This window comes from Episyrphus balteatus, chromosome 3 (genome assembly GCF_945859705.1).
Source record: "Episyrphus balteatus chromosome 3, idEpiBalt1.1, whole genome shotgun sequence".
Classification (NCBI taxonomy): domain Eukaryota; kingdom Metazoa; phylum Arthropoda; class Insecta; order Diptera; family Syrphidae; genus Episyrphus; species Episyrphus balteatus.
Window position 1 is genome coordinate 23,839,189 of NC_079136.1, and position 17,484 is coordinate 23,856,672.

Consider the following 17,484-nt stretch of genomic DNA (forward strand, 5'->3'; position numbering starts at 1 on the left):
AGTTGTAGTAGAAGAAAAAAAAATTTTGCAATTTTACACTTTTTTCTTGCACCGGATCATGAATAATCTGCTTCTACACGAAGACGCAAAGTTCAAGATGCACATAAGAGCAAGGGAGAAACAAAATCAAATAAAAAATAGCTGTCAGATTTGCGTCTTATAAATACTGCGCTTGACGCAGCGAAACGAAAATCAAAAGGAAATTTGAAGATAATTTCTGCGCCTTGCATCTTAGAGCCAGTTGTACAAATATTTAATCCGTGGTTCAGCAACTTTTATCTTCTGAATTCGCTGGTAGTTTTGAGTTCTAGCACAGGTTCTAGGTCAATATAGGTTGAAATAGCTAAAACCATCCACTGCTAATCCGCCGAAATCGGCGAGTTAAATTCCTGATCTGAGGCTGAACCACGTTTGTACAACTGGTCCTTAGTGTAGAAACAGGCATGACCCTACACCCTATGCTTATTTTCGTGGGGCTGCAATTTTTTTTAATAAGAAATTCGAAAGAAAATGTTGTACCCATTCAGTTAGGCCTCGACTTATAGTTCTAATTTTGACAACTGTGGCGCTACATGTCAAACACGAACATCTCATTCTGTTCTACCCTTAAAGTTGTCTAACATTCTGTGAAACTAAAAAATAAGAGAACTTTCGAACATGTCATCTGTTTTTTTTTTGACATTTAATATCGAATTTCGAATATATTGATCCAAATCGCGCTTGTCCTCAAATACACAAAACCCGGCATTTTTTAGGTCACATTATTTTTCACAAGTGTTTTTCTTAAAAAAAAAAATGTCCAACAAACCAGAAGAATCAGTTCCAGCTGAAGAAAATGATCTCCTTCAAATTAAACCATTGTAAGTTGTTTCAAAAAGTAGTAAATACAAGAAATAAACCTAAATTTTAACTTTGTTTACAAAGAGGTGCTGGTCAAGAAGTTGGACGTTCATGCATCATGCTGGATTTTAAAGGAAAGAAAATTATGGTAAGTTATTTATATAAATTTGTAAATATAAGTGTTAAACATAACACCCATTCAGCTGGATTGTGGAATTCATCCTGGATTATCTGGAATGGACGCACTTCCTTATGTGGATTTGATTGATGCTGATGAAGTGGACTTGCTTTTAATTTCTCAGTAAGTTACTGATAGAATTGAGGAGCGTTTTCAAAACTCAACAAATGTTTTTTTCAAGCTTTTAAGGAGAAGGTTTTTTGTTTCCCACTTGAATACGAAACTAAATTTTCAAAAAGTAGAAACGAGGAGTTGTTCTTTCTTATGCCCACTTTTCTCGAGTCGATTTTAGCCTCACGATATGTCATTCGACTTGGATTTATCTATAGGGATTGTCCTTTAGTCACCTGCGACTTACGTTCACACGATTCGAAAAGCTTCGCCGCACTGCAAAAATCGTTTCGTGAAAAGTCCCCATTACAAAGCTAATCGATAGGCTCAACTTTTACTTTCACATTTGGAACAATTTATTCAAAATGAAAACACCGAGTTTTTTTTTTCAAAATAAAACAAATCCAAAAGTAGATACACTTTTTTCTACCTAACGTTATACCCAACCTTTTATGCATAATGTATGAACCAATGCACAGTGCGGTATTCTGACCTAAAATGTGGTCATAAATCAAATTTCTCAATTTTGCCCCCCAGAATTAAGCTTATGTCCCATAACAGGTAAATAACCAGTAAAATCTATCTACAAATCGGTCAACCCAGTTCGCGGCACCATCAGTTGCAAAAAATTTTCTAAGTACTAGTGGAGTAACTAAAGCTCAAAAATTGGCAATATTAGGGAACCCGGCCGAACAGCTTAGATTTTGATGATCTTTTTTTTCAAACGTCGGTAATTAAAAATACTTTAAGGTCTATAGATTAAAAATTGCCGTTGTTGCCGTTTTGATTTTTTAAATTTAATTGAAGATTTTTCATAAATTAATTGATGCCAAAAGGTTGTCTTGGAAATTCAAGTAAAAAAAATATATGGGAGTGAGGGACAATCTTTCATCGTTCAAGCGATAGATGCAATTTTCTTATTAATTGACTTCAAACACAAAAAAAAATATTTGAACACAACGGCAACACCTACAATATTCAAATATACATTTTTTAAAAGCTAGAAGCTTAGTCATATTTGTAAAATTAAAATTAAGTTAATTGAATTAAGGGCTTTTGAAAGAATGGTAACTCAACTCAGATTTTTGAAAAAATAATTATTGAAAAAATTTTAACATGTGGTTTTTAAAACTTTTTCGTAATATAAAATGCATTTTTTTTCAAATTTTTTTGGCCACATTTATTATGATTTGAAATTATAAAAGGAAATGTCAATATGTATTACGGTTTACGAAAAAAATTAAAAAGTATTTCGTTTACGAAGAACTTTTTTGAATAGAAGTTTTGGAAAAAAATGTAACTTATTTTTTTTTTTTAAGTTCGACTGCTAAATATATAATTATTTTTTATTAATTTAATAACCCTTACTGTTAAATGTTAAATAGCAAAAATTTAAAGTTCTAATTTACCAAAGTCTTTGAGAAAATCAATTATTTCAATGCAAAAATTCAGTTTTTATCAAAAAAACCCATTGAAATTGAAGTAATTTTTAATTTTTTTTTAAACTGTAATATTTATTACCTTTTCCTCTTCGGAATTCAACTGATAATATTTATGGCCAAAAATTTTTTTAAAATAAATTTATATTTTATTAGAAAAAGTTTGGAAAAAAGTCATTTAAAATTTTTTTCTTAAACATTTTTTTTTAAATTCTGAGTTTGATGGGAAGATTGTCCCTTACTCCTTTATACTTTTTTCCTTAAATTACCTAAAGAATGTTTTGCTATCATTTGTTTTATGAAATCTAAGGTTTTGTTCAAAAAAAATTTAATTTTAATTTTAAAAAACAATACGGCAACATCGGCAATTTTTAATCTATAGACTTTAAAGTATTTTTAAGTACCTACGTTTGAAAAAAAAATCGTCAAAATCAGAGCTGTTCGGCCGGGTTCCCTAGTAATTTGCTTTAGTTACTCTACTATACCTACCTATTTTGTTTTTTACTTAAAAATGATTTTAGTGACAAATTTTGATATAGATACTGACAAGCAAGGTATTTATAGTATTCTTAAAAAAAAATTTAATTGTATATGCAACTCTATTTTTTCATACGGAGGGGTTGAAGTACACACTTAAAAAATTTGCACTTTTTTCGTTGTTTTTTTCTGTAGCGATACCTTTAAAAATATGTACAGAAATAGTATTTCAAATTTCAAAAGAATTAGTGCAGTAGTTTTGAAGTTATAATGCTTTGAAAACGTTAGTTGTCAGGAGAACGATTTAAAGTTTTGAACTCTGGAATAAAACATTCGTAAGCCAAGTATTAAAATACTCATAACTTTGTCAATTTGGCTCCAATCGTCCTAAAATTTTGACACAATATTCTTGAGATATAATACATTCAGTTAAAAATTAATTAAATTATTAGAATGAATTCTTTAGTATTTGACTTAAAACTACCAAGTCATTGAATAATGATAAAAAAGGTCCATGATATTGCTAAATTTTATACAGAATCAATTAATTAACGAATTTTTTTTCTAAATTTCATCTTTAACTTAATTTCTCAAAAACTACTTCATGAAGCAACTTGAATCAAAAAAACAAAATAAAGTATAAACTACTGCCTTCAATAAAAGTTATAGCACAGGACTGTACGTGCATTTTTTGATTTTTAATATTTTTTTTTTCATATCTAATCGGGAAGTAAGCACTTAAGTGGGTTTTACTGTACCAAGAAAATGAAAAATATCCCTTCTAAATAACTTTTTAGTCATTTGGTACCTATTTGATGTGAAAAATATGCCCAAATGTTTTTGGCCAGGTTTTAGACCAAAATACCGCACTGTGCAATGAATAACTGAAATCAATCAACCCATGTTAAAACTACAATTAGTCCAGACAAAATAAACATAGCAAAAAGGCAAACCCAGAAATACTTCGCATAGAGCTGAAAATTAGTATAGAGCATTTAAATGTCGATTAAAGTAAAATTTCAAAAGTCCCTAAAAGTCTCGTGTGCATAAAAAGTTATTAAAATTTTAATGTCGAAAATGAAGGTTTTTCATCTACAACTTTGAAACGGGAAAGGCTACCAAAAAAAAGTATATGGATGACTTGTAGATTTGTAGTTGCATACAAAAAAATGTTATGATACTTTTTTTCTACGAGGGACAGTAAAATCGGTAATTGGTCCCAAAAAGCCCATGATTCATTTTATTTTTGATTTTGATGACAAATTGAACGTTTTACTTTAGTTCTTAGACGTTTTATACGAATCATTGGCTTTTTGAGACCAATTACCGATTTTACTGTATACTGTCTCTTCGAGAAAAAAACACCCTTTCACCTAATTTTTTTTTTATGAAAACTCTTTATTCTTGCTTTCTATCCCAAATTCAATGTTTTTACCAAATTTCATTAGGGTGACTCATCATTTTTGTTTTCACTAAAAAAAAACACCCTTTTTTTAACCATGATATTTTTAAAGACACTGTAGATTCTTGTTTCTTATCTCAAAAGTAACATAATTCCTGAATTTCAATAGGGTACCACTAGTATTACTCTAGTATTGTCCACTTTTCCAAATATACCCATATTTTCTCTACACCTAAAAAAAAAAAACACCCTTTCACATGAAAAAAATTATAGTTTTACTTTATTCGTAATTCCCATGGGAAAAACAACATTTTTAACAAATTTCGTAAGGGTAACTTTAATACCATTGATTTAATCCTTATTTCCCCAAAAAAACAACCTTTCACCTAAAATATTTTTATAGGCTTCTTAGATTCTTAGTTTCTGTTATAAATCAAACATTTGTACCAATTTTCATTGGTGTAACAATTTTTTCCCAGTTTTTGTGGTACTAATTCCGAATTTCATCATATCTTTAAAAAAAAAACACCCTTTCACTCAAGTAATTTTTTACACTTTATGGATTCTTAATTCTTATACCAAACAAAACTTTTTCACCAATTTTTAAAAATTAATAAAATATAAGTCAGCTTACACCCTTTCACCAAAAATATTTTTTGAATCCTTTTTCCCTGCTTTATCTAAAACCTTCATCCAGAATTTCATCAGTGTAGCATGGTTTTCACATGGGTTTCGGTTATATTTTACCTGTTGAAGTAAAAAAACAAGCACCCTTGTTTTTAATCGGCAATAACTTCTCTTAGAGCAATCGTATTGACTTTATTTGTATGTCATTAGATTCGTCATAAAAAAATACATTAAAAACATGTGTCATATGGTAATATTTCACAAACAATTTTTTTCACTACATATATTTTTGAACTTCACCCCCTCCCTCTTGTCCTATAATATAAAAAACCCTTCCACACAATTTTTTTTTATAGACTTTTTTATCCTTGATTCTTATCCCAAAAGCAAACTTTTTGCCAAGTTACATGAGTGTAACAATTTTTTTTATTTGTTAATTTTATGTACTATTTTACCTGTACTATAAAAATTTTTTTTTAAATAAAAACTATTACCTTTTATATTTTTTATTCTGTAATCTTGTGCGCCTGATCATGCCAAACATTTTGAACCAATATCTCATTTTTGTATTTTTGGCGTTTGTTGAGTTTTGAAAAAACGCTCCTCAATTAAAAAAAAACTTGACTATAAAATATGTTTCTAGCTTTCATTTAGATCATTGTGGAGCATTGCCATGGTTCTTGATGAAAACAAGCTTCCGTGGTCGCTGCTTTATGACACACGCCACAAAAGCTATCTACCGATGGATGTTGTCAGATTACATCAAAATCAGTAACATTTCCACTGAACAAATGCTCTACACCGAAGCCGATTTGGAGGCCAGCATGGAAAAGATCGAAACGATAAACTTTCACGAAGAACGTGATGTGATGGGAATTCGATTCTGGGCCTACCATGCCGGCCATGTCTTGGGAGCAGCTATGTTTATGATAGAAATAGCTGGTGTTAAAATTCTCTATACCGGAGATTTCTCGCGGCAGGAGGATCGGCATTTGATGGCTGCAGAAATCCCACAAATGCGTCCTGATGTTCTTATCACCGAATCCACCTATGGAACTCATATCCATGAGAAGCGGGAAGACCGTGAAAGTCGATTTACATCACTCGTACAGAAAATTGTCCAACAAGGTGGACGTTGTCTCATTCCTGTGTTTGCTTTGGGTCGAGCTCAGGAATTGCTACTGATTCTCGACGAGTATTGGAGCCAAAATCCTGAACTACATGAAATTCCCATCTATTATGCATCGTCTCTGGCCAAAAAGTGTATGGCTGTCTATCAAACATTCATCAACGCGATGAATGATAAAATCCGTCGTCAGATTGCTGTGAATAATCCGTTCGTCTTCCGACACATTTCCAATCTGAAGGGAATCGATCATTTTGATGATATTGGACCATGTGTGGTGATGGCATCACCTGGTATGTTGCAGAATGGTTTATCGCGCGAACTATTCGAGAACTGGTGCACTGATTCGAAGAATGGAGTCATAATTGCTGGTTATTGTGTGGAAGGAACTCCAGCCAAGACAATACTTTCTGAACCCGAAGAGATTACTACGATTTCGGGGCAGAAGTTGCCGTTAAATATGTCAGTGGATTATATATCGTTTTCGGCTCATACAGACTATCAACAGACAAGTGAATTCATTCGTTTGCTTAAACCGGCACATGTGGTAAGTTAATAATGTCAATGTCCACTCTTCCGAGCCATACAGATAGTCTTGAACAGGGTTTCTTTGATTTTTTGTAAGAGCACTTTAACTGTTTAAATGATTCAAGACGAGCACACAAAATAGTCGACAAAAGCTTATATATTTACTTATACAGATGGTACAATTCAGAATTCCTTCCTTCTAGTAGATAATAAATAGCCAGGGTTTCCATTCATCGATTTTTCCTAAGAAAGAGATAAAATTAAAGTCACATTTTATGCTTCGAGGAGTTGACTGAACTCCTAGACTATCTGTAAATGTCTGCTATCAACTCTGCTTACAAAAAACTCGATGTATGTTTTGAATAGCTCTGACGAACTATTTCCCAGTTACATTTTGATCATGATCAGCCATCAAATCCAATTAAAAAACATTAAAATATGTAAGTTCAAATTCGTTTTATGGTTTTCTAGATTTGCCACAGTGTCAAGGATTGGTCTATCCTTTCTCCTATGATTTTTATCATTAAAATATGATTTTCCTAGAAAAATCTTAAGATGACACATTTCACATTTCATCTATAAAGCCATCGAATAGCAGAATAAGGCCGATTAACAGTAAAGAATAAGTGATTTTCGTGGCTGATCATTTTGATTTTTGCCATTAGGGGTACGATGCTTATTTGTTTCGAATGACTCAGTTAACACTGGGGCGCATCACTGAAAAAAACATTCTGTTTAAATGCAACGCCTTACTTTTAAATCTTTCACAGAGTGCTGCCTTGAGCTTTTTATACCTTTATCTAGTCACATCTCTATTCCTTCTAATTCTGCATCTTATGCGTTGTTGTAATCACGCTATCATGCTCTGGTAAACTTCATTCATCTTTATGTTTAGACTGTTTTAGAAACTGCGTTGCAAATAGTTGCAAACTTTAAGTTTTTTTTGTTTCGTCGATAATTTTCCTTCTATTTGGCGCTGTTATGATCTCAATGTCGAAGGGATCTTTACTCTCTCCCGTATCTGATTCACACTTGTGAACTTTGTGATCCGCCTGTAAGGTTCATGAAATCAACTAAATTAATTTAAAAGTAAAATGGGAATGTAAAACAGAGATTTTCATATCAGATCTAATGATCTCTCGTTTCCTGTTCAAGAATTTAAAAAAAAATGTGAGTGTGCAAATAGGTGTTAATCTTACTAGAGATCCAAAATATTTGATCCTGGATAAAATTATTTTCCGGAGGCTATTAATAGTATGCACATTTCGAATTTGTATTCTTTTCTGTTTTAATTAGTTTTACTGATTGTTGATATGCAGACATTTTTGCCAGTGAAACAGTCCAGTAATGATATTGTACTTGTGAATACAATAATAAAATTCACATTGAACTTTAGGCGAATTGAACTATAAATAAAGTACTCAGTGTACAATTAATATTTATACTTTGTATGTTGGTTACACTTTGAAACAAAATTATGAATAAAAAAAAAACAGTTAAAATTAACATTTCTTTTTTAAAGGTCCTAGTCCATGGTGAACAAAATGAAATGTTCCGACTGAAATCAGCATTACAACGTGAATATGAGTCTGATCCAAATACAACAATAAACTTTTACAATCCTCGCAATACACACTCAGTGGATTTAAATTTCCGAGGAGAAAAGACTGCCAAAGTTATGGGCTCATTGGCTGCCAAGGATCCGGTAGTTGGTGCCACTTTGTCTGGAGTGCTTGTTAAACGTGACTTTAAATATCACATATTAGCACCTTCTGATTTAGCAAGTTAGTACACATAACTTATTTTTTTTCTATGAACAATATTAATTCTTAATATTTTTTTTGTAGAATACACTGACATGAGCATGTCTGTGATAACACAACGTCAGAGTATTCCATGGAATAGTTCATTAAACACATTAAAACTACTTCTCGATCGAGTTGGTGGTCCTGGTACAGTTAGCGTAGTCGAAGATGATAAAAAGATTCGAGTATTCAATTGTCTAGATTTGACAATTGAAGGAAAAATTATAATCATGGAATGGCAAGGAACACCAGTGAATGATATGTTTGCAGATGCAGCATTAGCCTGTATTATGCAAACAGAAATGGGAGGAACCAACATCAAAGGTGTCACCGGTGTTCCTAAACCTGACAAAACACACTTTAAAGAATGCCTCATAGAAACCTTACAAGACAGCTTCGGTGAGCATTCTGTACCAAAAATGTTCAAAGGAGATATCCTGCCGGTGACTGTTTCCGACAAAAAAGCAGAAGTCAACTTGGAAACATTGGTAATAAAAAATCTCATTGAAAATTTTAAACTTTTCTTAAATATTTTTTTTTTTAAGGTTGTAACCTGCCCTGAAGATGAAAACTTACGACACTTTATACACACCGCAGTTCAAAAGCTTTATCAAGCGCTCGTTCAAATGCCCTAAATTTGTTATCGTGTCTCTTTGCATATATTATTGTTAGTTCCTTAAGAATTTTTATTATAGAAATAAAACGTTTTAATCCATTTAGCGATTTATTAAAAAAGTTAATCAATTTTTAAAATTTTTTTTTGTAAAAATACAAAGTTTTTAGAATTAAAAAATAACCTTTGGAGTTTTTGACAAGTTTAAATAACGTCAAAGAACATGTTCGATAGTAAGTTCAGAAACTTTATGGATAAATAAGTTAGTCAAGTACGGGGTCTGAAATGTTGCAGAGACCTCAAAATCACAAACACTTTGTTCCCGTATATCTTTGTAATGTTTTTTTTTTTAACATGATGAAATCGAAGCAAATACATTAATTTATATGTATCTAAGAAGAAAGCAATGAGTAATAACGAGAAAAATAAAATATTAAAATGTAGGTACCTGCTTCAAACTTCTTAGAGTCAGTTTTCGGTTCCTCAAGACACCTAAACTGCCGCCGCGCATAAGTACTTGTGATAATTTTCACTTTCTGGCGCTCTACACTTCTAACATTTAAGTTTGACACCGAATTTTCCGCCATCCTCTTGAAAACCGTCATTATCAACGAAATTGTTTCTTATGAGTTTTATAAGGTGGACAACATCAGTATGAAAATAAATTTGACTGTTTTTGTATTCCCGTTAAAATATTTTGAATTTTTTTAAGACGTTTTTTATTGTTTGTTTTTCATTAACTTGTAGGAGAGTTTCAATCTTTTTTGTTTTAAATATTTTAACATCAACTCGATATCGAGGGTATCAAAATGCTCCCATGTATCTTCTTCATTCTTGTTATCCACCTGTATGGTTGGCCGGGTTGACCTCAACAACCGCTGGCAAGGTTTCCTCTTTTGAATTGTTCTATTTCTGAGGCTTATAAAACGCTTTTGTTTTTGCATTTGCTTAACCCACAAACTTTAAGGCCTATATTTTGACGTACTTCACGGTTGTAAAAAACAAAAAAAAAAAAACACATATATTCCTGATAAGTATTAAAGCCACCTACTCGGAAGATGTTTGAGTTGCACAATCGGAAAACGAAGACAAATCTGTTTGTGTTGCTGTTTCAACAGTTTTTTTTTTTTTTTAAGCGGAATCGGTGCTGGGCAAAGTCTCAGATCTAAATTAAAACTTGGTTATTCTTGTTGGTAAGCTTTTGTAGATTTAAATATACCTTGGCAGAAGATCTGTTTTGATGGTGTTTGTGGAGATGTTGTTGAGAGGTTTTACTATGAGGACGGTGCTTGATGTATTCTGGGAAGGTGTGTCGGTGTCCTTGGTTTCGGTTCTAAAATAAAGCAATATTACACTTCTTGTAAAGTGTTAAAGAATTTAAAAATACCTTGGCAGAGGTGGCAAGAGTAAAACATCGTTGGATGTTTTTTTAATATCGGGTATGATTTTGTTCACTGTGTCAGTTCTGAAATAAAAAAAAGATTAGTTGGTGAGTATTAAAAGTTTCAATGTACCTTGGAAGAGGTTTTAGGAGTAGAACGCCTTTCGAATGATCTTGAACATCTTTGTTGATTTTCCTCATTCTAAAAAGGATTGTTAATATTTTGTTAAGTATTTAAGGGTCTAAACTTACATCGGCAAAGGTTGCAAAGGCAAAGGTTAAGCACTGAAATTTTGCCAGGACGGACAATGATCGCCGTAGGAGAGTTCTTGTTAAAGGTAGATGTGGAGTGGGCCAAAAGTTGAGCACTGAAATAAAAAAAAAAAAGAACTATGTTTTTGGGTATAAATAGTTTGATTTTCAGTTACTTTTGCTGAATTTGACTAGCACCAAGAATGGTCGGTGCCGTTGCAGGGTTTTTACAATTAGCCCTGGTTTTCTCCCCAGTGACAACTCTGAAATAAAACAATATTATATTTTTCGGTAAGAATTAAAAAGATTTTTCAAGCTACCTTTGGAAAGGTTTTAGGAGTAGGACGCCTTTTGATGGATTTTGAACATCTTTGTTGGTTTTACTCATTCTAAAAAAATGAAATTTAATTTCTTTTTAAATATTTAAGGGTATCAAATTAAATCGGCAAAGGTTAAGTACTTAAATTTTAAAAAAATATGTAGCTACAAATTATTTGATTTTAAGTTACTTTGGCAGAATTTGGCGTAGTGGTTTAGGAGCACCAAACTTTTTTGTTTTTTTGAGAACTCTTTTTTTGATCTATTCGGGAACATTAGTCGTTTTTTTTTTTGAGAACTCTTTTCTTGAGCGGTTTAGGAGCACCATAATATTTTTTGATGAGTAATTTGGAAGCACCAGGCATTTTTTTTTGAGGATTCTTTTCTTGCTCAGAGATTCGGCACTGAATTGAAACAAAATAAGATTTGTTGGTAAAGAAGAGACATTGAATTATTACCTTGGTTGTACATTTGCTTTTGTTGGAATTGCAACTGGCGAAGGTTTCAAAGACAAAGGTTCCAAAGGCAAAGGTTGAGCACTGAAATAAAAAAAAATTAGGTTTTTGGGTACGAATAAATTGGTTTTCAGTTACCTTTGCTCAATTTTGATAGGATGGACAATGGTTGCCATAGCTGGGTTCATTTTGGGGGTCAATGTGGAGTGAAACATGGCTTTATCTTCAGTAAAAGCCCGAAATAAAACAGTATTAGATTTGTTGGTAAATATTTAGAGAATTATAGATACTTTGTAAAAGGTTTCAGGAAAAGGACGCCTTTTGAAGGTTCTTCGTTGGTTTTCCCCATTCTGAAAAATGAAAGTTATTTTTTTGTTAAGTATTTAAGGTTATCAAATTATTTTGGTAAAGGTTCCAAAAGCAGAGATTGAACACTAAAATTAAAAAAATAATAATTTTTTGGCTACAAATAATTAGATTTTCAGTTATAGAGCGGGCGGAACGTTATAAGTGAAAAACGATCCTAACCTTAAAACAAGCTGCGTGACCTAACTTCCAATTTTTGGCTTGGAAGACCTCTGGTTTTCAAAAAAAGACATTATTAGCTTTAATTTGAAATTAAATTCGCCTTTTAATTCGGTAAGTTGTAAGGGGCGCAGCGTATTATTTGAGACTTTTTCGTGAAATATTCGTAGTTTTGCATATACTTTGGGTCATTGTTAATAACCTATCAAGCTTTTTCCAAAACATCGTTTTATATTTAAATGCTAATAACTCTTATTTTTATTTTATAGTGAAACAACTCCTTAACTCATCTACCAAAATACCAAAAAACAAGACTTTATGAAAAAACTCACTTTCATCGCTTCTAACCTTAAAACGGGGTGCATGACAAAACTGCCAGACTTTCACCCGGAAGACCTCTGAATTTTGATAGCTGACAATATTACCTTTAATTTGACACCAATATTGTCTTTTAACTCTATGAGATGCACAATGCACTTATCCACGCCAATCGTGCCAGGATGCAAACGGGAAGACCTGTGGTTTTCGTAACTACTAATAGCCCTCTTTCACTTCCCATTTGAAATTTTCTTTAGCTCGATGAGTTGAGCGTTTCTGCAGTGGCCGCCCGGTCTATTACCTTGTCTGAATTTGAGCAGGACGAACAATAGTCGCCGTAGCAGGTTTTTTATTTAAAATCAATGTGGAGTAGACCAAAGGCTGGGCACTTTTAAATTACAAAAACAATAATAGGTTTTTGGATACGAATAAAATTGTTTTCAGTTACCTTCGCTGAATTTGAATGGGATGGACAATGATCGCTGTAGCAGACTTGTTTTGTAAAATCAATTTGGAGTGAACCAAAGGCTGAGAACTGAAATAAAAAAAATAAATCGTTTAGGCGGGAGGAGCAATTTTATTACTTAATGGCGTAGTCAAATAATCATTACAAATATCCCAAACCTAAAATTTTCAAAAATTTAATCAAGGATAATTTTAGTCTTATTGCTTATAGTTACATATAAAATAAGGGTAAATTAAGAAAAAAAAGCGCAAAAAGTCATATTTTGATAGCTTTTCTAAATGAATCTCTAATTTAGATTTTGGAATATTTCGCCATTTTGTCGGCCCAGAATTGTTTTGTTCCATACGCCATTTAATTGGCACTTTTTCGAAAAAACGCATTTAAATGTTTACGTATTTGATACTCCGAAACTGTGTAAAATTAGAAGAAGAAAGCTTTCACAAGCCTTTTTATTTATCGTTATAGATAATTTTTCCACAGAGATAGCCTATCGAGAATCACTAGAAAGTTATAGCAAATTACTCGAGAACGGCTCTAACGATTTTGTTTAAACTTTCAATATATAATAGGTATATATTAAATATATTTTAAGCAATTACAATAAAACTGCATTTTTAGTTTTTCTCAAAAAAGTCAAATAATAAAAAAAAATTTTAATTTAACAAAATTTTGCCCTAAATGTCGGCTCTTCCCTAACATCAACAAATTATCTTTAAAATGTTTATATAGGCAGCTCTTGAAATCTACAAGTAAACTAACATAAAAGTGCTTTGAATTGGAATTGGAAGAGCAAGTACCTACGTGCGATCCAGTCGTGCATTTTATTTTTTTTTGTTCCTTCATTTTTTTTTCACTAGTGTATTCAATGTGTTTTTAATCTTTTTTCGAAATCGATTATTTCGAAAACTGATTGAAATAAATTGATTTAAAAGTTTGAACTAAGGCCTCTCTATTATATTAAAGTCTCCAATAAAAATGAAAAATCTGTCAAATCGCATACAAATTTTAAAAATTCCCGTTTTAAATAGCGACTTTAAATTTTATGGAGTGTGAATAAATTTGGCCTAAGTGCATAGTATAAAGAATACATGGCCTAAGTGTATAATTCTGGCTTTTGAAAAAGGAATTTTTCGTAACTATAAGTGTTGCAGTTGTTTTTTTAATAATTTGTTTATGATTTTAAGAAATTTTTTAGAAAATTACTCCTCTCGCCTAGACGGGGGAAGATAGACCCCTCCCATAGTAAAAAAGGATTAAGTTGAATCCCCGTTTGATTTTCAACTACCTTTGCTGGATTTGACCAGGAAGGTGAATGTTTTCAGTAGGCGGGTTATTTTTAATCAATTTGGAGGTGGTTATATTTTGGTCCACAGTGGCAGCTCTAAAATAAAAACATATAAGATTTTGTTGGTGAGCAGAAATTTCGCACTGAATTGAAACAAAATAAGATTTTTGGTCAAGTAGAGATATTTAATTAAATAACTTTCTTTTGTTGGAGCTTTAACCGGTAACAAAAGTTGTTTGGTACTGCCAGTCAAAACTCTTTTGATAAAATCTTCATCTTTAAAGTGTTTGCTGCAAATTCTAGAATTAATAGTCAAGTCCGTCCTGCAGAACACAAATGCCCATATTTTGCATATAACTGCATCCTTTGGGAAGCTAAAAAACGAAATGTTTCCGTCTGCACTTTTGCTTTGGTTGTCTTCCGAACATCCATATATAGCACAACGCATTTTTTTTTAACTTTTTAGATCCGTTTGGGTATTTAAATTGTTTGGTTTTTATCGACAAATTATAATTTTATATATATATATATATATATTTACGTGAAATAAATCAGCTGTTACTAACTTGCAAAGTTTAAGCGTGACCATTGATATTATTTGTATTTTTACAAAAATCACTGTGGCGTATACGTACTATATTTTTTTTTTTAGTTTTTTGACAATTTTGCTTCTATAATGCTTTACAGAAGCAACAATTGCGTCTGTAAAGCTTTATAGAACCAAAATTGTTTGTCGGGATGGGACTATATACTGTGCATTTTTTTATAGGAGGAGGGGATGAGGAGAAATCGCTTTCAAATTTTTCCACAACGCTCCATTTACAATCCCATAAATTTTTATATCTGCGAAATTGGTGAATCGCGTGACCATATCAGGTAGTTGTACTAAAAAAGAACGTAGAACTTAGAGGAATGTAAATTAAACGTTGTATCAAAATTTGGAAGCGATTGGTAACGAACTTTTCGAGAGACTTTTTAGAAAATTGACCCTCCCACCCAAACGGTGACAGTAAGACAATTTTGTTCTTTTCTTGATGAACATAAAAGAAGATAAATAATTTAAAATCGTGAAAATTCTTTAAAGTTCTCAATTTTGTTGAGGCGACCCTGTGACATGTTCTTGAATTAACTAGATAAAAATTAAAAAAAAAAAAAAAAATAACTCTCGACAGATTACAACCATGACTATACTAATGAGATATAAGACGACAACCCTATCACGTTTTAAGCTCAGCAATGTATTGTGCACTGCAAAGTTTAAGCGTGACCATCGATAATATTTGTATTTAAAAAAAAATCACTGTGGCGTATACGTACTATTTTTTAAAAGTTTCTTTTGACTGACCTTCCGGAATTTTTTTTCCATTCGAGTAATAAAATTAAATAAAATACAAATTTATTTTTAAAAAAATGTTATTTATTTTTTTATAAAATACTAGCATGCCAGTACTTGCGTTGCTTCGCACACTTTTTTTAATGACTCCAAAAATAAAAAAAAATTTATTACATTTAACTATAAACTATATATAAATAAATATTACAATAAGTTATCTTTGATTAACAAACTGTACACCACCCAATCCAATCCACATGCAATTTAAATGAAGTGTCAGAAACTCAAAACCGGAAAATCTCATCAGCATGTCAACACACAAATGCATGTTGTTATCCTTTGGATAAATATCCATACCTCTTATGCACATTGACAGAGGAATCGGAATAGGAAATGGAACTGGAAAACACAGCGGTGGAGGATTTCTTCCCGATAACATAAACTGTCCCATTGTGTTTCCGTTCATAGTTGCTTTAACTTGAAGTTCTAGATATTCAGCTCGGAATGCACTCTGCATGCAAACTTAAATAAAATGTATTAAAATTTATGTAAATTCTTCTATTTTTGTATTTATTTCTATAATTACACTCCTGGGTCATATTCGATTGTGGAAAACTGCCTTGGAAGCAACACTGACAAATGCTATTTTCACATTTGCAATTATCCTGAAGAAATTTCACTCGCACTCCCATTTGTTCTAATCGTAATGCACAATTTGGTTCACACGATTTTAATTCCCATTGAGGTGAACTTTGTGCCGATTTTAAATAGAAACTAAATAATAGAAAGAAAATCCATGAGACCATCCTTTCGTTTTGAGTGAAAATTTCAAACTAGACGAATTTTCCAGCTACAAGAGTGAATGTTTGCAAAAAATTATGACATCTTATTGATTCAATGCATGCGGCTTAAACAAGTATGAATACGATAAGGTATACTTACCTGCATCTCCGCATTCTTGGTTCGAAGATTTATAAGTTAAACGATCAAGGCAATGCATATTGGTTTCATTGTCACGTCCCTAATAAAACTGAAACGTGCAGAAGATATTTGGCACGAAACTTGCAATTTTTTTTTTTAATTCATTTATTCGGCTTTTGTATTTAAAATTTTGTTTTATTGGACCAATTTAAGATATTTTTTATCTTATATCTTTGAGAACCGTGTGCTAAATAATAAATATCAAATATTTGTCTCAACTTGGCATTAAACTGTTTTAATTTTTATGATTAATGCTTTAGGTTTAATGCGAGAGCTGATGATCATGCCCAGGGCTACCTTTGCGCCTTTAAAGAGGCGTTTTTCCTCTTTTTTCACCCAATCCACTTTCCCTCCACTTTTTAAAAATTGTCAAAAAATCCCTCTTTTTGATATTTTGATTCTCTTTTTCCTCTTTTTTAAAATTATGTACGTTTGAATAAAAAAAATTGACATATTTTTGAAAATCAAGGAAAATGTGACCTATACCACTTTCAATTATAACAACTCAATTGTAAAAAAAATATACGTTACTGTTGTTAAGCGCTGATTTGATTTTTATATGCTTATTTTTGATACATTTTGTGTTCTTTTTTGAAGAAATTATGCACAGTCAATGTTTTTATAATGTTCTGTTTTTAAAATTGTATGAATACAATTTTAATTTTAAGAAATTCTGTTAAAAGGTTTGTGTTGCGGTTCGGAAAAGGCGCAAATGAGGTTATTCGTGTGACTGTCGTACTTAACTTATTCTATTTTCACATTTTTTTATTGGGGCCTCTTTTTTTTTATCAAAATCCTCTTTTTTGGCCTCTTTTTGAAAATCTACGAAGGTAGCCCTGATCATGCCTAAAAAATGTAAATAATAATAAAGCTTTTCCTTGTTAGTTTTAACTTTGAAGAATTTTTGTATTTTTGAATAATTTTTGTTTTATGTTGTTGCCTCCATAATGCGTTTATCTCTATTTAACAAATTGTCCATATATTGCAACGATAGACAAAAGCATTTGTCTTTTATTGTTTTCCC

General features: G+C 31.7%; 2 protein-coding genes across 2 annotated transcripts; one reads left to right on the forward strand and one right to left on the reverse strand.

The window, feature by feature from the left end:
* The first annotated feature begins 708 nt into the window (after positions 1-708).
* Positions 709-9,273, forward strand: LOC129915924 (cleavage and polyadenylation specificity factor 73). Its single transcript, XM_055995631.1, has 7 exons — positions 709-860; positions 925-988; positions 1,044-1,141; positions 5,718-6,747; positions 8,251-8,512; positions 8,576-9,021; positions 9,079-9,273. Exons 1-7 carry the CDS (start codon positions 796-798, stop codon positions 9,166-9,168), a joined length of 2,055 nt encoding a protein of 684 aa, XP_055851606.1. The 5' UTR covers positions 709-795; the 3' UTR covers positions 9,169-9,273.
* Positions 9,274-15,684: 6,411 nt separating this feature from the next.
* LOC129916740 (uncharacterized) lies at positions 15,685-16,346 on the reverse strand. Its single transcript, XM_055996846.1, has 2 exons — positions 16,066-16,346; positions 15,685-16,001 (listed from the first exon to the last, which is right to left on the reverse strand). Exons 1-2 carry the CDS (start codon positions 16,283-16,285, stop codon positions 15,694-15,696), a joined length of 528 nt encoding a protein of 175 aa, XP_055852821.1. The 5' UTR covers positions 16,286-16,346; the 3' UTR covers positions 15,685-15,693.
* Between the last annotated feature and the right edge of the window lie 1,138 nt (positions 16,347-17,484).

Bases quoted from the DNA above. Each gene is read 5' to 3' on its own strand.
- LOC129915924 (XM_055995631.1), top strand. From the start codon at position 796: ATGTCCAACAAACCAGAAGAATCAGTTCCAGCTGAAGAAAATGATCTC. The intron at 989-1,043 runs GTAAGTTATTTA...ACACCCATTCAG, and splicing joins TTAAAGGAAAGAAAATTATG to CTGGATTGTGGAATTCATCC. The intron at 6,748-8,250 runs GTAAGTTAATAA...TCTTTTTTAAAG, and splicing joins TGCTTAAACCGGCACATGTG to GTCCTAGTCCATGGTGAACA.
- LOC129916740 (XM_055996846.1), bottom strand. From the start codon at position 16,285: ATGGTCTCATGGATTTTCTTTCTATTATTTAGTTTCTATTTAAAATCG. The intron at 16,002-16,065 runs GTAATTATAGAA...ATTTTATTTAAG, and splicing joins ATCGAATATGACCCAGGAGT to TTTGCATGCAGAGTGCATTC.